General features: G+C 34.1%; 2 protein-coding genes across 2 annotated transcripts; one reads left to right on the top strand and one right to left on the bottom strand.

Annotated features, from left to right (window-relative positions):
- Nucleotides 1-5245: 5245 nt before the first annotated feature.
- On the bottom strand, nt 5246-5805 carry LOC109218024 (arabinogalactan peptide 13-like). The gene has a single exon (XM_019382341.1). It carries the CDS (start codon nt 5684-5686, stop codon nt 5504-5506), a length of 183 nt encoding a protein of 60 aa, XP_019237886.1. The 5' UTR covers nt 5687-5805; the 3' UTR covers nt 5246-5503.
- Nucleotides 5806-8373: 2568 nt separating this feature from the next.
- On the top strand, nt 8374-14243 carry LOC109218027 (kinesin-like protein KIN-14N). Its single transcript, XM_019382344.1, has 17 exons — nt 8374-8782; nt 8899-9153; nt 9246-9390; nt 9731-9840; nt 9955-10074; nt 10163-10366; nt 10824-11033; nt 11124-11198; nt 11336-11482; nt 11558-11696; nt 11800-11909; nt 12355-12516; nt 12630-12829; nt 13039-13120; nt 13224-13328; nt 13420-13524; nt 13721-14243. The coding sequence occupies exons 1-17, from the start codon at nt 8729-8731 to the stop codon at nt 13898-13900; spliced, it is 2403 nt and encodes an 800-aa protein (XP_019237889.1). The 5' UTR covers nt 8374-8728; the 3' UTR covers nt 13901-14243.
- Nucleotides 14244-14572: the final 329 nt, after the last annotated feature.

Below are 14572 nucleotides of genomic sequence, written 5' to 3' on the forward strand. Positions count from 1 at the left end.
TGGAGATGCGACCTGTTGAAGGCTATGTGAAGAAGGTGGATCAAGTTTATTTTGTCAGAAAATTCAGGCCAAAGGGGAGAATTGTTAGGTGTTTGCCATAATTTTCTTACCATATTTGGTTTTTCTATCTCTTGAAGGAAAAGGGCAATATAATTACCTTAATTGAGTTTTTCTTTTTGTAAAAGAAAATTACAAATCTCCTATATTTGGCTAGTCCTCTTTCTTGTAGGAAAAGGTTTGGACTTCTATAAATTGAGGATCCTTCCTTCTCATTCAGTAGCATCCACAATGTAGCCATAGGAGGCTTGAGAGTCGTGTCTAGGGGGAGAACTTTACGGGACAAGTGTCAGTGTGTCACTTGTGTTTGCCTCTTCGTGAGGTTGTTCTCTCGATATTTTGTACTCTCTTTTTATTATTGTGGATTGCTCATCTCCGTCGTGGACGTAGGTCAGTTGACCGAACCACGTTAAATGTTTGTGTCTCTTTTGGTAGATTTCTCCTTTGTTGTCTGATTTATCGTTGTTGAAGGTTTGCTTTGCTAGCTTTCGCATGACACCTGACTTTTTTCGATCCTAACAACACCGTCAGTTGAATGACAAATATTAAGGTTCGTTATTACACAAAATTGTCTAGAGAAATCTAACTAGGCTTCAGTTTTCACACAAAATTACAAAATTAAAATAAATTCCTTATGAAAAGAATAATATTGCAAGAGACACCTCCTTTCTACAGTGAGAGAGTTATCAAAGTTACTGTATCAAGAAAATAGGTTCCCTTTTGATTGTAAATAGTTTATAAGCTTGAGTGCTGAAAAGTTTTTTAAGTGTTGAAATTGATTTTTAAAATAAGCATTTTTGTGTTTGGATAGAAGTGCTGAAACTGATAATAAGCAGTTGATGTGTTTGCTTAAAAAGAGTTGACAAGCTATTCTTTTGTTAATGACTACAATACCCTTGAATGTTTTTCAAAAGATCATAAATTACAAATTTCTTTGTAAAGAAACGAATATAGAATGAAGAGAAAGTCAAGAAATTTATTTTGGGAAAAGTATTTTGTGAATTAGAAAATATTATTAAGGATAAACTAGTAAAAATGTTAGTCAAACAAAAAGTGCTTATAAGCTGAAAAGCCATAAGTTGGGGGTGACCAGCTTATGAGGGTGTTTGACTAAGCTTATAAGCTGGTCAAACTAGCTTATAAGCACTTTTCGGCTTATCTATGCGTTTGGTAAAGTTAAAAGTGCTTATAAGCCAAGTGCTTATAAGTCAAAAATAAGCCAACAGCCATAAGTTGGTCGCCCCAGCTTATGAATTTTTAGCTTATAAGTACTTTAAGTTTGACCAAGATTTTTACTATTTTATCCTTAAAATATTTCTTTTTAAAACAAAACTCCTACATCGATACTCACTGCCTCAAGTATTCAACCTAAACCCCCCTCACACCTCTTTAAGTCTGCAATTCTCATTGACTATTTAAGATAAGCAAATTCTCTATTCCTTTGCATACTTATATTTATGTGATTGTGTATTAATCTTTGAACTGTATGTAATAAATGAGGACATATCAAATTTTTTGGTGTATTGCTTTCTAAATGTTGTGGTGATGAAGACAATGTTTGTTTCTCTTCAAATAATTTATCCTATTTAGGTTTATTTTTTACTGAGAAACTTTTGTCAATTTATTAATTATTACTCCCTCCGTTCCAATTTATGTGAACCTGTTTGACCGGACACGAAGTTTAAGAAAAAATGAAGACTTTTGGAATTTGTGGTCCTAAACAAGTTAAAAAGGGGTCTAGAGTATTTGTGTGGTTATAAAACCTTCTCATTAAGGATAGAGTTGTAAGTTTATACTAAATTGTTTCCAAATTTAGAAAGGGTTCATTCTTTTGGAACAGATCAAAAAGGAAATAGGTTCACATAAACTGGAACGGAGGGAGTATAACTTATGATTATATGCTTATCATAAAATAAATTATATTTATCATAAAAATTATCTTATCTAAGCACAGTTGTATTTAAAATAAAATGATAAATAGAATATTTTGTATTTGAATCGACCTGGAATGTAAAATTTTGAAGAAATTACACCCTTATAAATGTAAACAGTTCTAAGGTTATTTAAGTCACTTTAACAGAAAAAGAGCTTATCAGCACTTTTTTTATCAAATACTGCAGCAACTTATTATCAATTTCAGCACTTGTACCCAAACACGTAACTGCTTATTTATTAAATCTGTTTTAGCACTTAAAAGTATTTTTCAACACCTAATGCTTATCAGCTACTTCAAATCAGCTAATCCAAACGGGCTCTATGAGTTGTGGCTGATTTTAGCTTATAAACACTAGACTTATAAACATTTTGACTGTTTACCAAATACGTAGATAAGCTAAAGGTGCAATTATAAATTAATTTGACCAGCTTCTAAGCTTAGCCAAACACTCCTACGTAATGCTTCTAAATTTTAATACTCCGTAGCATTATATTTATGAGATCATCACTGCAGTTTCAACAAGAGCATAAATTGTAGTACACGTGCAATTGAAGAGTCACACATCAATTGATGCCAAGAGAATTCTCTCCAATGGCTGTTTTACAACAATTGACATATAACTTTGTGGCGTCAAGTCAACACTCACTTCAACTTCTTTTCTTCTCTTAATTTACTCGACCATTCAAGAACATAGAAAGCAACATAGAGACCCCTACTTCAGAAATTTTCTTTAAGTAATTCATTGTTGTACACTTTCTTTCGTTTTCTTGTTTTAATTTTTTTTTTTAAAATGAGAATTTAGGGGTGGGCGTTCGGTATTTCGGTTCGGTATTTGAATACTTCGGTTCGGTAATTCGGTATTCGATTTATCAATTGTGTATACCAAATACCGTACCAAAATAGTTTGATACGATTCGGTATTTCTTATTTTGGTTCGGTACGGTTTCGATTTGATACATTAATGAGTAAAATTTAAAATATAGGCGCGTCAACTACTAAAAGTCAGAAATATTAAATTTCGATACTGCTTCTGCTTCAATATGAAATTTCTGGCAGAATGTATACAGGAACGCTGAAGCATTTGGAACCCACCGGAAGCTATTGAAATTCCTATATATACTAGGAAGCTCATTTACATATGAAAACATATCACTGCTGTAATACATTCAAGCCTTGTTAACTTGCTTACATATGCAGAACAAGATTCTGTTAACTTGCTTACATGTGATTAATAGTGAGATATCAAAAAGCATAACTAAAATTTATGCAAACACAGCAGAATTCAATATGAATATCAGAAATTTTCTGCTTCAATATTAAGCTGCTTTTTCATACGCGTCTGTCAACTACTGAAATTAAGCTGTTGAAGCAAAATTGCTGCACATAAGGTAAGCACTATTTCAAATTGTGACATAAACATTAAGTGAACATTAAGTGATAAAAGTATGAAGTTTCAGACTTGCAGAAATACCAAAACTGATGATAATATTGGTTAGGAAAAGCAGATATACCACTACACTGTCCAGAACTAAGTACTGAATGCAGGTATGAACATGTTGAATTCGCTAAAACAGATGACCTCTTGAAACCCCTTGACTTAAAAAGAAATTCCATCCAAAAGTTCAGCCAAATTGCATCCTATTTCTCTTAGAGCTAACTCTGCTTCAATTTCCCTTGCAATGGCATCCAACTCAGCCATCCATTCATTCATCTTCTTTTCAGCTAGAAGCATGGTCTCCGTACACATCGACTCTAGTGATTCAGATGGCAATAAAGCAGATATTCTTTCCTTTTGGATTGAATTAGCATCCATTTCACGGTTAAAAGCCATAAGCGCCTCATCCTCGGTGCAGAAATTTTTCTTATATATAAATTGGTATTTCGGATAACCGAAATTTCAGAATTTCAATACCGAGGACCGTACCGAAATACCGAGGACCGTACCGAAATATCGAAATTGCAATACCGAATTAGACCGAAATACTGAAAAAAACCGAAACCGAAATACCGAATTAATTCGTTCCGGTTCGGAATTTGATTTTTCGAATTTTATGCCCACCCTAAATGAGATGCGTCCGTAAATAGTGAAGAATATGAAGTTAAAAAATCTAGAGGACGGTACGATTGAAACCTTACAACTAAATGATCACATAGTGAAACTACATTAAGTTAAGAAATAAAAGATGTACAATTTATACACGTTAACATATATATATACTCCCGTTGTTTCAAATTAAATGAAGTTGTCTGACTCGGCACGGAGTTTAAGGAAAAAAAGAAAGACTTTTGAATTTTGTGGTCTTAAAAGCTTAAAGGGTAAGCTTTGTGGGGACATGACTTTTGTGTGGTTATAAAAGCTTCTCATTAAGGGTAAAATGGATAAAATGAGGAGTTTAACGTTGAATTATTTTCAAATTTAGAAATGTGTCATTTATTTTGGAAGAGACTAAAAAGGAAAGTACCTCATTTAATATGAAACGGAGGGAGTAATATTTGTATAAATTGATTCCCTTGAATAAGCTTGGAAGTTGTACCGATAAATTATATAGCTAGGTAATTTTTTAATGTATATATATGTTAATTGATGCATATTTTCTCAAAATCATTAAAAATATGCATCAATTGATATGGGTATCATGATAAATTGCGCTTCATTTATTATTTTTTAAGCGACGTAAAAAACCAAACCGTGACAAGTAAAAGTGAACGGAGGGAGTATAACGTAACGCCCATAACTTCCCTCTAAAATCATTCAAATTAGAGTGTTCATTTGATGAAATTCAGAAAAAGAGTTCATTTAAATGACTACATTAAATAATTAAGTTCTATCTCTTCTTTTGGTAAAAGAGTTTTGATAAAGATACTACATGTCAAAACCACTAAAATCATAATATAAAAACATTGTGGAATACTTGAAAGATTCTTCTTTTTTTTTTTTTTTGGGGGGGGGGGGTCAAACAAGGTGCTAAACATAAAATAAAAAGCATAAAGAGAAATATTACTTCTTCTTCTCAAGTGAAATTCATGTTCAAGCATAATTTTAACTTCATAATATTACTTTTTAGTTTCACCTTTAATTCTTTTCGACCAAAATATTATCTAAACCGCCACTAAAAGATTGCTCCACCACCACCACCCACCCCAAATAGCATTTCTTTTCAAAGTAGTCCTCCAAATTTTAAAATCATAATCACGACTACATTGAATCCAAACGGTTAAAACGTCTCATAAAAAAACATCAAGTATACTAAATGAACAAAGCAAAAAATGGAATTATAAAAATAGAAAATGCTTAAATAAAAGTTGAACACCAAACTCCAGACCAGAGTCAAGATATTTATGGGTTATTCCCTAATTTCCCATTATATTACCCAGAAATACATATTACTAACATTTGGAAATAAATAAATAGATTAACGAAGATTCGTCAAAAGTCGCAAAGCAAGAACTCCAAATCCACCCACAAACAGTAATTACCAAAAACATACTCATAAAGTCCAAACAAGTAGCTCAAAAGATAAGAGCAAATGCAAGGGCGAGAAAGGAAGCGAAGAAGGTGGGGACGAAAATGGCTGCTTCGGACGCTGGAGCAGGTGCCGGAGCATCAGCGGCACCGACGCCCTTCACGGCGGAGATGGTCACCATCATCACCATGACTGCAACGACGAACATCTTCATCTTCATTGCCTCCATTTTTGTAAAAGGATATGAAAATAGTACCAGAAATTGAAGGGAAAATGTGAAATGCTTAAACAAAGGAATTACTCAAGAGAATTTGTAGAGACAGTTATGGGACTCAGAGCTTTGTGGGGTTTATATACAGGTGCAGAGGATAGATTGGGGAAGTGAAGATGAACTTCGGGCAGGTTAATTAGCTGCCCGAGATGATTATTTTTCTTATACTTATGTTTTTTTCTCTTTCTCATTCCTCCCTCGTAAGGTGAATATAGATTAAAAAAATCAAACAGAGTCGTGCTTTTTGCAATTTCTTTTTTTTTTTTGGGATTTCACTCTGTGTTCGATATCTGCATTAGGGCGCCAATAATATAGATTCACTTCTTGCCCGGAGAAGCACTTTCTGTGAGGATTTTTTTTCTTACCAAGATTTGAACTCGATTCCTGTCTTGCCCGATGAAAAGGATCATATTCATCTTATCACAATTCTTGTAATGTGTTTTATATCAACTACAATGGATTACCAGATAGTAGTCAACATACAAAAATATTTTTAAAGAAAATAAAAAAAGATTATACAAAAAAAGTCTAAAGTAAAATATGATGCTTTTGACGTTGTACCACGCGAGCTTGATTTTTATTGTCTGAAATAATTTTTTTTCCATTTTATTCTGTATTAATGCAGTTATTATATATCTAAGTGTCAAGAAAGAATTTTGTTATGTTATGAAATGCATTTTAACTTAATGTGATTAAGTTGAAATCACTTAGAAACTCTGTTTTTGAAAGGCATAATTGGGACTCGCCCTGGGACGGAGCACTCGTAAAACGCCCCTGGGCTTATGTGTGGGGCTCAGTTCCATGAGACTTACGCCTCGGCCATCAAGGCTTATGCCTCAGACACGCTCAACGCCCAGCGTACTGGGCTCGCCTAATTGAACTTTATGCAATTATATGCGACTAACCTTGTAAATCCTCAAATTTTCTTAATAAATCATTGACTATTTAAAATTACTTTTTTCTTAATCATAAATTATTAAGTTGAGAGTATTTTATGTCATAATTAAAATAAAAATTATTGTACGTTATCCATTAAGACTGCTATGATAATTAATTTTAAATAAATCTTTCATTTAAAAAGTATTTATTTATTAACTTTTGTTATGTCTTTACTATATAATAGTCCATAAATTTTTATACAATTATTTTTCTAAATGTTATTCTTTTCATGTTTACGAGATACAATACTTATTAATTTAATAGCTCAGTATTAGCTAGTAATTATTTATAAATAATTAGTTATCATGGTATTGTATGATGAATTATGTGTCACTTTATTACCTTGTTGAAAATTAAAAATAAATGATGCTAGAGAATCATATTTAAATTGTGAATTATATTTTTATATATATTCTCTTTCAAGTAGAAAGATATTAAATAAAAGGAGTATTTTAAGAAAAAATCAGATTATAATATCGAAATTTTTTCAAGGTTCATTACTCCTTAAGAGATACATATAAGATTTCATATTGAATACATATTATTTGTGATATTTGAGTTGTAACGACGTTGGAGCTAATTTGCATATTATGATATATGTCATATGTTTCGTATTATTCATAGTTGAATTATTATAAATATTTTAAGTAGATTATTTGTATAATTTTGTGATTTTAATGTAATTTTTATAATTATTTTTTATTTTCTAATATCTAATATCTTAAAATTCTTGAATTTAGTAAAATTTAAAGATCTGTGGGACTTACGCCCCATGTCTCAGGGCTTACGCCTCGCCTTGTTAGAGGTAAAAACGCCTCGCCTCTCGCCCCCGCCTTTTAAAACATTGGGACAAATGTTCTTCTTATCACAGTTGAAAATGCTTAAGAAGAATAGTTGCATACTCCATAATTATGAGTCAATTCTGAATATACTTTCTATATCATTAGTTTCAACTTTCAAGGGTTAACTTCCATAATGCAATAAGGTTATTCACGAGTCATAAACTCGCAATATAAAAGTGTCACGTAATTTAATCTAAAATAAATTAATAGTACACAATTAAATGATAAAATAATTATATACAAAAGATGTGGTAATACATACGTAGTAGAATACTTTGATAGTCGTAATTAATTTTTAAGCGCCATGTGGAGCCTCGAGGACAACCGTCCAGTCGATTTCTTAAATTCAATTGATTACTTTAAACAAATATCGAATTTGGATTAAAGCTACTGAGTTCGGTCAAATCTGTAACTTGTGTTCTAGCTCCGCCTCTAGCCTTAAATGTCAATTAGATTTTTGTGTCTATAAAATATGGACACTCTAGGTAAAATAAAAAATTTAAAATTATATTATTTTCAAATATATAATTACTATATATTTTAAAAATAGATTAATAGAAAATTGTAACAAAATATAATAGGAAGAAATGATCTCCTTTAGAAGAAAATGACCATATAAAAATCTCACGTGTTTTAATATTATTTGTGTTATTTTCTACTGAACTCTTGTGAAAAGATCATATAATTAATATTTGTAATGAGACATGAAATTGATATTTTCAAATGAAAGCAAAATAAAAAAAAGTAAAAAAGGGTCCAAGTAATGATATTAAATGGACCGTTAGGGGTATAATTGGTAGTGAATATTTCAACGAATGGAAAATGCCCCTAGCGCCTGCTCTCATTTCAAAAAAATTCAAATACTCCTCAGTCCCCAGCGTACGCTCTTCGACACTACGTCGTTTCGTCCCTAACCTCCGTCGATCCAAACAGACCAAATTACCAATTAGGGTTGCAGAGTGAGAGCCTAGATGATGTTTCTCTTCTTCAATTGGAGTATAATATTTTTCTTGCTCTAAATCTTTTTTCTAAATTCATCACTGTGTGTGTCTTTCTCAGTTTACTGCAATTCAAAGCAACGGTAGTGATAGTGTATTCATAGCTTCGATTACAATCCACGGACCCACAGTCCCACACCCCCGAAATCAAATTCTCTGATTTTAACTTCTCTCTCTTTTTCTCATTACTTACCATTTCGTAATTACAATTTTTTTTCAAAATGGCTCCTCCTAGGAACCAGAACAAAGCCCCAATTCCTTCTAGCCCTTCAAATGTAAGCAAAGCTTTTACTTTCAACATTCTATTTTCCTCTGTATGTATGGTTTCCCGTTACATATATTTTGTGTTTGATTTTCCGCTTTTATGTATCCAAATTTTTGGGTTTTGCAGAGTAAGTACGCAACAGATGAAATATCAGTAGATAAGAAGAGAAAAATTGCGATTCCGAGAATGCCGACGACCGCTGGTAGACCAACAAGGCAAGCATTTGCATTGGTGAATGCAGTGGCTCAACCAGATCTGATTCCTACTAGTGGACCGCCGAGTACTGCCGGTTCAGATAGCCCCGCCTTTGAGTTTACTAAAGAGGATGTTGAATCTTTACTCGCTGAGAAATTGAAAACTAAGAACAAGTTTAACACTAAGGTGTGATATGTTGATTTAATTAATTAGACAAATGCTAAAATAGATTTATGCTGCATGTTTACTGATGTGTAAATTTCTATTGTTTCTATTAGGAAAAGTGCGATCTCATGTCAGAATACATAAGAAGACTTAAGCTATGCGTTAAGTGGTTCCAGCAGCTTGAAGAAAGCCATGTCACACAACAGGCATCACTTAGAACCTTGCTAGACTCAGCAGAGAAGAAATGCAACGAGATGGGTATGATTGTGTGTTCCTCTTGTATATCTTAGTGTTGTTCAATGCATGGTGGAGCTATGTTGGAATAAGGGGGTTCAGTTGAATCCCCTTTGTCGAAATATTGTATGTGCAAATTGAGAAAAAATAAGTTTTGTTGGTTAAGTTATGAATTGTCGAATCCCCTTTATATAAAGAAAAGTTCTAGTGTAGTGGCGAAGGGGGTCAAAAATTGCTTTCGATCAAGGTTCAAATTCTAGGTGTGACATTGTAGTGTCTTTATGATTCCCCTTGTATAACTTTCTCGCTCCACCACTAGTCCAGTGAATTACTGACTTACATTAGCTCTTTTGCGTTTTGTTAGAGATGCTTATGAAAGCCAAAGAGGAAGAATTGAACTCAATCATAATGGAGTTAAGGAAAACTATTGAAGCTCTGCAAGAGAAGTGTGCAAAAGAGGAGTCAGCCAAATTGGTAGGACTGGCAGGGCAAAGATCATGTTTCTTTATCTTGGGATCTTTGTTGGAGCTTTCCCCTGTAGCATATAAAATATAACTTTGTCTCTGAATTGCTTAACAATTTGATCAGGAAGCGATGGATTCTTTTAGTAGGGAGAAAGAGGCTAGAGATGCAGCAGAGAAACTGCAAGCTTCAGTTTCTGAAGAGCTCAAGAGATCTCAACAAGACAATTCAAGTGCGAATCAAAAGGTAAGGAGTTGTACAAGGTATTGTTTTGGCTTGATTATAGTTGTGAATTGCTTTGTTGAACTTACATCGTGCTTAATAATATCTGCAGATTCAATCACTAAATGAAATGTACAAGCGGTTACAGGAGTACAATACAAGTTTACAGCAGTACAACAGTAAGCTCCAGTCTGAACTTGCTTCAACAAATGAAACATTGAAGCGTGTGGAGAAGGAGAAAGCTGCAGTTGTTGAAAATCTCAGCACCCTCAGGGGGCATTATACTTCTTTGCAGGAACAGCTCTCTTCTTCTAGAGTAAGTTTTGGATTTTCATTTTTTGTTTTCTTTTTGCCATTGTTAGCAACATCTATGCAGCTTCTTTTTCAATCTCCTCTTTTTGAGCACTTATATATCGAGCAAATAGTGAAGTAACGCTGTAGCAATCTGAAATGCCACTTCATTTCAGGAGTGTTTAAACTACTTTCTTTTGCTTGAAGCTTAGTTTGTTATTTCTGCTACCTGTACCAACAACTAACTGTATGACCGGGTACCTGAATTTGACGGCAATATGGGAACTAGTCAAATTTCTAGATGATGTTTTATGATTTGTAGGTTTTTCTTGGTATGGTGTTTTTCTCCAAGGCAGTAGTTGCTTGCTTATTGCTTTTCTCCAATGTCATCTCTTCATTTGCTGTGTAAACTGAAGAAGACAAATGGTTGCTGTTTGTTATCTTCTGAATCATATTCCTCTTTTTCCTTTCTGACTTCAAAGGCTGTTCAAGATGAGGCTGTGAAACAAAAAGAAACTTTAGCAAATGAAGTTGGATGTTTGCGGGCAGATTTACAAAAGATGAGGGATGATCGTGATCAACAGTTGTATCAAGTCCAGGTTCTAAATGCTGAATTACAAAAATGTAAGGAATGTACTGGGAAATCTGTTGCTGAGTTAGAGAACATGTCAGTAAGGGCAAACGAACTGGAGGTCCGTCTGGTTGTGTTTATATGTCTGAACATCTCAAAGCAATAGTTGTTTGTAGTAAATAGCCATATTTCTTGATTTTTTTTTTCTCAGGCACAATGTCTGTCTCAATCTGAACAAATAATCAGATTGCAAGAAAAACTTACTTTTGCGGAGAAGAGGTTACAGGTGTGTTACAGTTTGGCATGAAAATGCACTTTCTCTGTGCATATTGACATTCATTTTCCTTTCTGAAAATTCTACACTCCATTATACCTCATAAGCTTTAAATGACATTCCTCTTAATATTTTAACACTTCTGTCAGATGTCCGACATGTCAGCACTTGAAACAAAAACAGAATATGAGGAGCAGAAGAAAATGATCTTTGATTTGCGCCAGCGTCTTGCTGATGCAGAAACAAAAGTTGTGGAAGGGGAGAAACTTCGGAAAAAATTGCACAATACTATACTGGTAAATTTCGCAGACATGATATGCAACTATCCTAAAAGTTCACCTAAGATTCACTTACAAATCTTTCTAATGCAGGAATTGAAAGGCAACATACGGGTTTTCTGTAGAGTGAGACCTTTATTATCTGAAGACTGTGTTAGTACAGAAGCCAATGTTATCTCTTTTCCTACCTCAATGGAAGCACAAGGGAGAGGGATTGACGTGGCACAAAATGGTCAGTATTTGTTTCTATCGCATTGAACCAGATAAAATTTGTATTTCTTTTTAACTTCGCTTTAATTTCTGTGAAAGTTGATTTGATATTTCTATTACTCAAGGGCAAAAGCATTCCTTCACATTTGACAAAGTTTTCACGCCCGAGGCTTCACAACAAGATGTTTTTGTTGAGATATCCCAACTTGTACAGAGTGCTCTTGACGGTTATAAGGTAATATATTTTTTAACTTTGCTATCCGGCCTTCTATGTTTAAAACTCTTTAACTTTAAACTTAACATCCGAGCAAGTGAGGATCACACTGGGAACCCCATGAAGAGGGGGGGGTAATTTTACCCGTCTAACTGAATACGACCACTAAAACATACATCGGCAGTGTTAAGAGTACGGCAAGTACTACGTAACGGATACGTTTTGAAGGGGGGGGGGGGGGTGCACAATCTAGTGCAACAACAACTCAACAAGTGTGCAAGTACTACTAAGGATACTTTTTGAATGTGCCATAAGTCTTACGTTTCCCCCTTAAACTCCGCGACAACCAAACACCGCCTTATAAAATGAAATGGAGGGATTAAAAGGTTCATTTCCTTTAGATATGTCAAATCATTCAATTCATAAGCAAGTGATCCACTAGCTGATTGTCCTGTTCTTTTTTCAGGTTTGTATATTTGCTTATGGTCAGACTGGTTCTGGCAAGACACATACAATGATGGGCAACCCAGAAAGTCCAGAGAATAAAGGACTAATACCCCGCACCTTAGAACAGGTATTTGAGACCCGACAGTCTCTTCAAGCACAAGGGTGGAAATATGAAATGCAGGTGAGAAATTGTAATTCTTCTTGATCTCTTTACTTAGTCTGTTTCTCTTTTTGATATCGTTTTTCCCACTACTTGTTTCTCTTTTCTGATATTGTCTTCCATATTATTTTTAGGTTTCTATGCTTGAAATATACAACGAGACAATTCGGGACCTTTTGTCAGGTTTCGATGCTTCCAGACCAGAAAACGGCGGAAAGCAATATACAATCAAACATGATGTAAATGGCAACACCCATGTCTCTGACCTGACAATTGTAGATGTTCATAGTAGTAGCAAGGTTTCTTCTCTTCTAAGGCGGGCTGCACAAAGCAGGTATGAAAATATATCTTCTATTTTTTTCTCAGTATCTATTTTCTAATATCAGTTTTATATCTGTCATCAGCCTTTGCATAAAATATGCTGTTTAAAAATACCTCTATTTGATATTTGGGGTTAACTAGTGAGGAACTTTTATTTCCTGTATTTTGGACTCAAAAAGTGTTTTGTAAAACCTTGCTTTACTGAATTTGTGTGTTCTGTAGGTCTGTTGGCAAGACTCAGATGAACGAGAATTCTTCAAGAAGTCATTTTGTTTTCACTTTGAGAATTTCCGGTGTTAATGAGGTGAGAACATTCATGGCAAAGTATTGTCTATATATTCCGATTTGGGACGCCTATTTCGGGACTTGAATTTTATATTGACTAATAGTTTCATATCCATGTGCAGAGCACAGAGCAGCAAGTGCAAGGTGTACTCAACTTGATTGATCTTGCTGGCAGTGAGCGTCTGTCCAAGAGTGGGTCTACTGGAGATAGGTTGAAAGAAACTCAGGTATTTGATTCAACTGTCTTTTCTTGAAACTTCCCGTTTTGATAGAAATTTTTGCTAAACCAATTCTCTACTTTGTCTGATTTTCATTCAGGCTATCAACAAGAGTCTATCGTCTTTAAGTGATGTTATATTTGCTCTTGCAAAGAAAGAGGAGCATGTGCCATTTAGGAACTCAAAGCTTACATATCTTCTCCAGGTAAAATTGCTCTAGCCCCAATTTAAAATGAAGAATGGCCTTCCATCTGATTTATTTGAGCTCTAAGGCAGAATCAATGGACTGTGCATCTGTTTCCAAAAGATGATTTTGAAATGTGTCCTATTCAGTTCAGTTGTGCCATTACTAAATGCAGATTTTTTAGTATATTTTTTCTGACTGTTGCATGTTTAATCAGCCTTGTCTAGGTGGTGACTCGAAGACGTTGATGTTTGTCAATGTTGCACCGGATCCTTCTTCTACTGGCGAGTCCCTGTGTTCTCTCCGATTTGCAGCAAGAGTGAATGCTTGTGAGATTGGAATCCCAAGGCGTCAAACGAGCATGCGTTCATTGGATTCTCGCTTAAGCATTGGCTAATAATTTTTTCTTATATTTATAGAACTCTCGTTCTATCTTTAGAAAGTGTGTGGTCTGTATTCTATATTATTGGCATTTGATTTTAACAGAAGTAAACACACCCGCTAACAGAATCCACCTTCAATTTGTATAGTGGAGAGAGAATACTGCCAATGTATCTGTAATATCAAGGGCTTTGCCTATCAACATTATCTCCTGATTTTTTTCTTTCACGATGTTACCCGAGTGTTGTAACTTTTTGATTTAAATTTAGTCTCCCTTTGCTGTAACTTTCTTTTGTTGTGGTCTTGTGGACATCTTCAGAAGTATATAATTGACGAAAACAGGATCAAATGCATTCGTTTATTTATTAGAGGTCAATGAGAATCATTTTATGCATTTCCGTAAGACTGAGACATGAATTGGGGTTTTATGTAAGACTGATATTCTATGTTTTTCTCTAAAATATACATGTGTGTTTCATGTTTACAAATTAAACTTAATTGTTTCTCTAAATAATTGAACAAATAGGAGCAATTTGAGTATGATGTTCAGCCACTGCTAAGCTCATCTTTGCTGATGCTGCACTTCTTTATTTATTTTCTCGGACATCTTTTGCAGTATAAAGCAAACATAATTGGAATTCCCAAATACCAAAGGATAGAGTCCCTGTCTCATTGTTAACAATGTCTT

Source organism: Nicotiana attenuata, unplaced genomic scaffold (genome assembly GCF_001879085.1).
Source record: "Nicotiana attenuata strain UT unplaced genomic scaffold, NIATTr2, whole genome shotgun sequence".
In the NCBI taxonomy this organism is placed as follows: Eukaryota; Viridiplantae; Streptophyta; class Magnoliopsida; order Solanales; family Solanaceae; genus Nicotiana; species Nicotiana attenuata.